This window comes from Anopheles marshallii, chromosome 2, assembly GCF_943734725.1.
Source record: "Anopheles marshallii chromosome 2, idAnoMarsDA_429_01, whole genome shotgun sequence".
In the NCBI taxonomy this organism is placed as follows: domain Eukaryota; kingdom Metazoa; phylum Arthropoda; class Insecta; order Diptera; family Culicidae; genus Anopheles; species Anopheles marshallii.
The window spans coordinates 32,196,363-32,205,326 of NC_071326.1; the positions used below are offsets into that span (position 1 = coordinate 32,196,363).

The following is an 8,964-nucleotide window of genomic DNA, read 5'->3' on the forward strand; positions in this document are numbered from 1 at the left end:
AAGAATCATGCAACCTAAGTATCGCTAAGTCTCTTTAGTAGTTAGAAGTAAGGTTTTTAAAGTAGCATTAAGTGTTTTTGCCTGTTTTCTGCGCTAGATAGATGTGTTTTATGTGTACGCTTCTTTTGCATTTGCTGTTGTTCTTGTCGTGGCGTCTTCTCTCGTCGTGGGCGCAATAACATTTTCGCGCAGCAAATTGTTTCGTTTGCTGCTTTTGTTTTCTTCTTTCGTTTTGTTGAAGGTATTTGTAGTTTTTTTTTTGTGTTTGACTAGCCTTTTTCTTGTTTTTGGTTTGCTTTCGTGTGTGTGTGTTTTTTTATTTTATTTTATTTGGTTTGTGCCCCCTCTTAGACGGCTGTGTAGAATTGGTGTGTAAGATTTTATTCCATGCTCGTGTGTCGTGTGTATTTCTTTCTTCTTTTATTCACGTGTTGAACGCAGTATGAACAAAGTGTGTGCCCGTTTTTTTTTCCTCTTTTTGTTGCTTAGTCGAGAGCGGTGCGATCGGTGCAACAAGCGTACGTATGGGTGTATTTGCTGTTTCACTCTACGGCGGTTGAGCTACGCAGTGTTTGGAAGAAGCGTGGTACAGCGAGAAAGGAAGGGATGGAAGGGAGTATCTAGCGTGAAAATTCAGTGTTTCAGTTGTATGTTGCTTCGCCTTCCATCAAAGGGCCGGGAAGCTTGTGTAGGGAAACAACACTCCAGGTGAGAGTTACTGTTCGAAGATCCGGCACTCTTCATTACGCCCAACATCAAAACACTTCGTGAGGTGATCCTGGATGCAACGGTGTCTTATCCGGTAGCTTCCCGAACTCTGTCGATCGTCAACAGCTTCGTCCTGCCGGTTTGCGCGTGGAAGGTTTCGTTTCGCTGCTGTAGTACATTCTGCCATCATGCTCTCTGCACTGCGCTGGTTCGTACGCACGCCGCACGTCGGTTGTGCTGTGGTGGTGGTCGGGGTTGGTTCACACTCGCGCTTCTACCGTTTGCGATGCCCTGGCACGCACTAAAACGGACCGTTACGCCATTTGTTCTACCGTCGCGATAGCGTAACGCTGGGGATGGTAATGATGGTGGACACACGCTCCAAAATACACGCACCTGCTACGGCTACTGGCCACGGGTGCGTACCCGCGGGCCGGACACAGTACGGGTGGGGTCGGTGCTGCTGGCGGTGGTAATGGTGATGTTGGTGAGCACACTCGTCGCGGCCACTACCCGCATCACCGTCGCCATGTCCGTCGGCAACGGCAGCAGTAGCGGCAGCACCCGTGGAACAAAATCCGTCCAAATTCTAACAGCCGGGGGGCCTTGGCTATCCATCGGCGAAGTGACCTGGCCCCAGTTGGAGCTTATCTCACTTCGGTTCGCCCATCGTCGAACCGACCACTATGATCAGCACGATAAACACGGCTAGCAGCACCAATATACAGCAGATCGCCACGGCCACCATCGCACTGTTACTCATTCAACTAGCTGTTTTGGGAAATTTTTTGGCTGCTAGAATCCCGCTCGTCGCCCGAAAACTGACCACTAACGCCGCTGCTCACGGCGCCTAGCGAGTGGGTGGAGGGTTTGCGGGATGGGGACCCACTCACACACACGCACGCGGGCTCACACGCACACACACACTCAGGTAAACGACTGAACTAGACGATCCAGGAAACCGACGTGGTCTTAGATCATGATCCTCGACGCGTAACCCGCACGACACTGATCCGTCAGTAGGCAACACACAACACCATCGGGAGCGTAGTTACACGCCTTTCTTCTGAAGCTGGCCACAAACTATCGGTGGGACGCTGTTACTAGCAAACGTCGGATGCAGGTTGCATGCTGGGCGCATCATAAACACCGGCACGATTGTCCACCAACGCGCTGAAACACAGCGGCAAGTTCACGACCAGTGCTGCCAAACGAAACCATCGGCCAAGTCTACGCAGCACCGCATTCGAACGGGTCGGTTTCGCCTGGATGATAGGCTACGCGCACTAGAAAACTGAACGGAAATGCAACCGCAGCTCACAGTCAATCACTAATCACTCGGTTTGAAGCACAAACAACGCGCTTAATACTGATGCCACCTGGAATATAGAGCAATTACATTACACACACTTCTCTTCGCACTTCTCACTTCCGCTGTGTTTGTCCAGAAAATGCACCGAATCGTAACGGACCCCATTACAACACTGTAAAAAACATTGCTACCCATCCTGTAAAACGCATATTTTGCAACAAAACGCCTCTTTGCTGCATAGTCCTTAGGCACTTAATGGATAAATCTGTTTGTTGAGTCTATAGGTGAACATGTTTTATTGCGTGTGTGCGAAAGAGAGAGAGAGAAAGAGAGAGGTAGAGAGCTAACCTGCACTCCCGGATGGAGTAAAAACAATGCTGTTTCCACTTTTTTGTATGCCAACAACATTCAGTCTGTCCGTAAAACACACAACTGCAACATTGAATTTCGAACCCCAATTAAGGCCCCAGATTGCCGGGCGGCGAGATTGTTTCGGAACGTGTCGAACGCTGCCCGGCGGTCTAAAAATTCTATTTTTGCCCACCAATCCACCCCATACGCACACGATAAGCAGTGCCGGCCCGTACGGCTGGAGCGTTTGAAGCGTTAGATTGATTTCTCTTCCTCGCTGCGATGCCCCTGGATAATCCCGACCCGGTGGCCGGGTTATAAGGTGATTGGAAAGTACGGAAAAACAAACCAGTAATATGCGCGGCGGAGCAATTTGTTTCCCATCCCGGGGGTGTTTGCACGAGTATGTTTTGCTTTCTGCCTGTGTATCTGTATCTGTACACAGACCCCGCACCGTACGGTCAGTCGTTACGCCCGGATGGGGTTTGACGACCGGCTGGATCCGGTCAGTCCGTGCTACATTTTGCGTTGCGGCGAAATGAGAAATTTCAATCATATGCCGTTCGGTTTGTTGTGCGCATTACGCGCTCGTCGTGTTTTCAATCTGCCAAATGGGCAGCGCTATGACCCGCTGAACTTCCAAACAAGACACGACCCGACCGTTCGTTCCGTTTCCTGTTGCTTTAGTTTTCAAACATTTACGTGCATCGAGACCGGCCTTTGATGTGTGCATTCCGGGGCGAAATGTTTCATGTTTGCGAACGCTTTTATTTCCGCCAGATTCAAAGCAAACTGACTCCAAATAGTTTGTTACGTAATGCGTCATGCTCAAGGTGAACTATTTACCTTATTCTAACCGCATTAACAGTTCAATGTTAACTGTCTGTTGGCGTAAATTCATATTGTCTTACTGCTTAATATAGCCTCTCTGGTATATAGAATATCCTCTCACGTCCAGAGAAAGGCCAGTGAGAAAGACCATCAGCCCACTACTAGAACAAGTGATCCTAAGGCACAGCAGAAGATCGAGAGCAATGTGACCTCATCATTTGTCCGAGAGGATGAAGATACCGGTCAAACGCTGAACAAGTATCTGGACAAGACAGAAATTGTTATAAGAAAATGTTAATCAAGACCGGCCGCTCTTGACCAATCAAGCCTGGTGACCTAGAAAGTTGAAGTTGTTGATGGAAATATTAATAATTTCGATGAAGTACTATGCCGCAGTATCCATAGATGCGGAGATCTACTTGACCGTGGGGCGGAAAAGACACGCATGAAAGACGGGTACTTTCCGTCCCGGCACTAAGAAGATAAGCGTTGACAATTCCGACACCATTCACAAGCAGAAGCCATTCGATGTTTGATGATCACTACAAGCGAAATGACATTTCCTTTGGGACCAATGGATATTTTTACATATCTTTCGGAAGTCCAATATCAGGAACTATCATATGGCGGTCTTGATGCAGTCTATTTTACTGACCTGGTTTGAAAGGTCTTTGGGCGTATCATAAGAAGGTCTGAGATCTTTCGGTCTGACCTGGCTTTGGGCCGTCATGGCAAGAAATTACGGGAGAAATTGGACTGGCATAAGATAAGAGTGTTACCGAAAACTGCCAGCCCTTTTCAAAACCGTGAGATGTTTCTGTGGGTTTTTTTTTGGGAAAAACCTCACCCAAGAATGTCATTCTAGTCCAAGGCATTGAGACAGTCGATCGCCAAATTCGTAAAAATGGAAACTAAAATTATGTGGAAAGGCTATGCTGTGGTTCCGTATAACTAGCGTAAAGATGGCTGGTAGGACTGGCAGAGATGACGAGAGGACCCATTTTTATTCTCTCTCTTTCTCTCTCTCTCTCTCTCTCTCGCTTTCTTCTTGGCGCAACGACCTTCTTGGTCATGCTTGCCATTTCTGGCTGCCTAGACTTAATTTTACTGCGTTGCCGGATAGTCAGTCCTTGGTCTGAATAGGATTTTGGACCAGTTCTGTCTTGTGAAGACCGGCGACCGTCACCAATACACACCCAGCCGCTGATTGTATGATGTAATCCTCGCTTTGTATTTTATTTAGTTTTATCTCCATTCAAAATATGATCTTAGCTTTTAATGTTACCGTTTATAAAACTGATCTTAAAGACTTAACCCTTGTCTTAAGGTCATATTCTACCAATCCCATAATGAGCTTTACGGATAACCCGCAGTCTTAATCCGTCAGTGTTAGTCAAAGTAATTAAAGCAAATTTATGATACCATCGCCATTGTGATGGGTGTGTTATTTCTTCGATCCTACCGAAGTACCGCCCATTCCAGTTCCAAGAAACCAGCTGTTACTAAGAGGTAAAATACGTCTCCACCATACTCCATCTGGTGCGGTAAAATAGGTCGGTTAATCAGCAAAACATAAGCGCCAGCAAGAAGTAATTTGGTTTTTCGTTAGAATAATCGAACCCCTAGAATCAATAAGGGGCAGCCGTGCCATAATGTTGGCAATTTTTTTAATTAAATCTTGAAAGCATCATTCAAACACTGGAACACAGTGGATGATGCAGACAAACACACCCACCCATACGTATATATATCTCTCTCAAGTAAGATATATCGCTGGATCTGTATGCTATGCTCTCGATACAGAGGGCCAAAACAGCCATAAATCTCAGTGTCGACCTTCCCATTACATCCTTCCAATAAACCAACACCAAAGGCGGTACGTTTGATCTATACCACGCTCGGTCATGTATGTTTCCCAGCAAAACCCGATTTGGAGGAGCTAACAAAAAAAAACACATCTTTCAACACACGTACAGAGTCGAAAGCACCCAAGGGACCGAACATACCGGTACATCAACCAAATACGTTCCCACCAGCAGAAGGTGTTTGTATGGTAGCAAAACAACAACGACAACAAGCGCGCACACACACACACAAAAACCCCTTCATATCAGAACATGCGTACCGAAAATGGAAACACAAGCAGTCGAAGGATAGGTTGATCGTAAAATGAGCCAAAAAGGATAACCACCATCGCCACCATTTTGCTAGGGCCCTCGGCAAATCAGCCAATGGATCACCCGAACGACACTGCTCCGACGGGCAGAAACCGTACCGAATTTCACGCACGACTCCGAGCGACTCAGTATTGGGTCTGGGCGGGATGGTGGAAAAAACGGTGTGTATTTGTATTTTATAGAGATCCCAACCAGCCCAAAAGTGCACAACGGATGATGTGGGCATCGATTTTCCGACAATTTTCCGGCCATAGCTTCCGAACCGGTGCGGTGCGGTGGGAGCGGTAACCCCGTGCTACCCCGATTTCCCTGCCCACCCAGCGTAGCGTTGCCACGTCGGATGGATAAAAGCCACCATTTGCAGGTAGACATGAAACGTACCGCTAAAAGCTGCCTCAATCTTCAATCAGCAACATCTATCAACGGCAGACGCCACATTACATCCGTGCTAGTGGTGGTCGCGTAACATGACACCGATGGTCGTCCAGGACGGTCGGTGGTGGTAAGTGGGAAACGAGCGGGCTATGCCAAACGGGAAATGTTAAGATGGTTCGGCACTAGTCTGGCAAGAAATCAATAGCTGTCTTCGTACCAGCAGCTTTTGCTACGCGAAGTCGAGAGCTCCCGTGTACATATCACCGTTCCGCTGTGCTGCCGGATCTTGACGAACACGGAAAGCCAAATAAATAGATAAAAAATGCAAAAAATATGTTGAAAACATAAAGTAAAGCCTCGATATTCAATCCCATCGAACGATCGGGTCGAGTCGTTTATTAAATGTTAGCACCGAACACAGCGAACGCAGAACGAGATTCAATTATCCTATCTCGTTTTAATCTTTCTCGCATGCTTCCCGAGCGCATTCGTTTCGAATGCGAAAGCGGGAACATAAAATTCACGTCCCTCTGCTAGACGTGATACGAAACCGAACGTCCAAACTGGCGAAGGGGGGGAAAAATCTCCCTTCCGTACGGTTAAAAACAAATGACGCACATTGATTAGATGCAAATGTACCTACACATCACGTGGCAAGTGCTGGAAATAAGGTTGGTGCTGCTCACGCGGGCATGAATATTCAAGTGTCACGGCGCCAAATAGATTTTGCCAGCACGATTCGGGAAGAAGGATAGCTCTCCAGTAGAAAAAAAAATATAAGAGAAAGTAAAAATGAAACCTCGCTCAAATCTCGGAAGCAGCTCGGAAGAGCGTGAATAGGACTAGATATAGAGGCCACGGGCAGTAGGGAGAGTGGCAAGCTATTGTGGTGGCTTAATGCTAGAAAAAAAACCCTTCACCTTCCTGTATGTGCCATGCCTCTCTGTGGGTGTGTGTGTGTGTGTGTTTTTCCTTCTTAACACCCACCAGCATGCCAGACGGTCCATGACGAATGGGAAGACGAATTTCCCATTTGATAAATTACCTTTGCCCTCACTGTCGCGCATTCCGCTCACAGATATGCTTATTGACCCACCGGGGTCGGTTGGAGATGGTCCGTTTCAAGTGGTCCCTCTTTCGCACCCTCCCCCCCCCAGTACCACCGAATCCCAACGCAAGTAAAAACGGGAAGGAACGCACGCGCGCGCAAAAGCGACGAAGAAATCGTTTCGCAAGGTCAACAACACTTTCACGCGCCCGTCCAGGAAAAGGCACGATCTTTCGGTCGTCCTTCGTTAACCTTTCCCGGATAATGGGTGGCCCCACAACACCAACTCGAGGGAACTTGACCCCGGGATTCCGTCACCGGCACTGGTGAGGTGATGTGGAGGGTGCACGCGCTAGACATCCACCTTAGGCAATCGGTTACAATTGGTCGCGTTACGCGGGGTGGCCATGATTAACTACCTGGGCAGGTCCATTAGCTTAAGAAACGCACAAATTCCAGCGTTCGCGGCGGTTGCCAACAAAGCACCCAAAAGGTCCACCGTGACCGATGACAAACCGAAATGACCTTCTCATTTATTAATCACCGACGGGGACCAAAAAAAAAAAAGGCCGAGTCTTTTAGATTTGGAACCATGCTGGGCTTGGAGTGCTTCCAAAGTCGCGAATTGCTGCTCGTACATTATTGAAATGATGCTAGCGTGATGAAGAATTTCTTACACCAAACTACGCCGTTGCCAACGATGCCATTTTTCATTGCTTAACGAGCAGACTCACAAACGAACCGAGGAATCAAAACTTGCCAATAATTGCTAGTTTTTAGCGCGCGGCAAAACAATGAAAACGTGTTTGCAACTTCTTAGAATTCCACTTTGAATAAATTGTTATTTTTTCTGCTTCCTTTCTTCTTTCGGCAAAACCGATCCTTCCGTGTGCCTATCGGACCGATTTCATCTCGCTACCGAGGAATAATGGGCAGTTCTTCAAGTAATTATTTTTTCATCCCTTCCCAACCGAAAACCTCGCCGTTTGGAGCAATCAACGCAGCTTCATGCCCGGTGCCCGGTGCCAGTGCTGCCGGTAGAAGTCGGGAACTATTTTCCACTCGAAGAAATTCTCGTTACCGGGGCGAAAGTGAACCAACCAATTGGAAACACTCGGCACAGCACCAATTTTGGACCGAATGTTTGCTTCTGTGTGTGTGTGTGTGTGTGTGTGTGTGTGTGTGTGGGTGTGTTTCGGCCATGATTACATCATTCAAAATCTTCCACCACAAAGCCACGTGATTCATAGCAACGGCACGGCATAGCTCACGTGTGTACCGAAGCATCCATCGGGAAGCATCCCGCTGTAGACAAGCACAGGATGAGCCTACCGTCGTGCTCATCCGTGTCAGTCTCATCAAGGATGGGCGAAAACGGGCCACCGACACACGCCGAACCACGCCACGTTGGTTCGTAGCTGCTTTCGATGAATCTGCAGAACGGAAGCCGGTCACATCCTGTTTCAGACGCTCCGGGAAATGGAAACTGTTGTTTTCAGCCCACCACACCGAAGCTGAAAATCTTCAAGTGCACCATTCGGTTGGGAATGTTGGGTGCGGGCCTATCCTCCCACGGGAAGCTCAGCTTCAGCACGGCTTTGACTCGCAATGATTTCAATCAGTATACAAACGTAAGCGTACAGACAAACACATCGAGAGAACTTGCTTCAAGCAGTCTCGTCGCATGTCGCAGTTTCGTGGAAGCTCACCATTCATTACATCAGCGTCAGGTTGCTTCAAGCTCACGAGAAGTAAATTGATATGTTCGAACTGTAAGCAATGGTACGTAAAATTTCCTGGAATTTCCAATTAGCTGTTGTTTTGTGCATGTATGTAACGTTTACATTAAATAGACTATTTTGAGAAAATAGCAGACCAGAGAAAACAACTTCAGACCTAAGGCCCATCTTGTTGAACCTCGCGTGAAAGGTTCAGCACTTTGATTAAACAATCAGTCCAACGAGCAGCTAGCCAATAACAACATATCTCCAGATACTCCACATAATCACAGCCAAGCTCATCAAACATGAAAGTACAGCAATTGGCCACGAGATTCGTCAAATTATTACTAAGGCATGGTACAACACCTTGAGATTGCACTCTTAACTTCGTGTACCCCATGAATACAAGATGAGAAATAAGCTGAATCGCACCTACAAGAT

The 8,964-nt window shown here is 47.4% G+C and overlaps 1 protein-coding gene across 1 annotated transcript; it reads right to left on the reverse strand.

Annotated features, from left to right (window-relative positions):
- Positions 1 to 1,240: 1,240 nt before the first annotated feature.
- Positions 1,241 to 1,471, reverse strand: LOC128708876 (uncharacterized). The gene has a single exon (XM_053803855.1). The coding sequence runs from the start codon at positions 1,469 to 1,471 to the stop codon at positions 1,361 to 1,363; it is 111 nt and encodes a 36-aa protein (XP_053659830.1). The 3' UTR covers positions 1,241 to 1,360.
- Positions 1,472 to 8,964: the final 7,493 nt, after the last annotated feature.

Coding starts and splice junctions, on each gene's coding strand:
- LOC128708876 (XM_053803855.1), bottom strand. CDS start 1,471: ATGAGTAACAGTGCGATGGTGGCCGTGGCGATCTGCTGTATATTGGTG.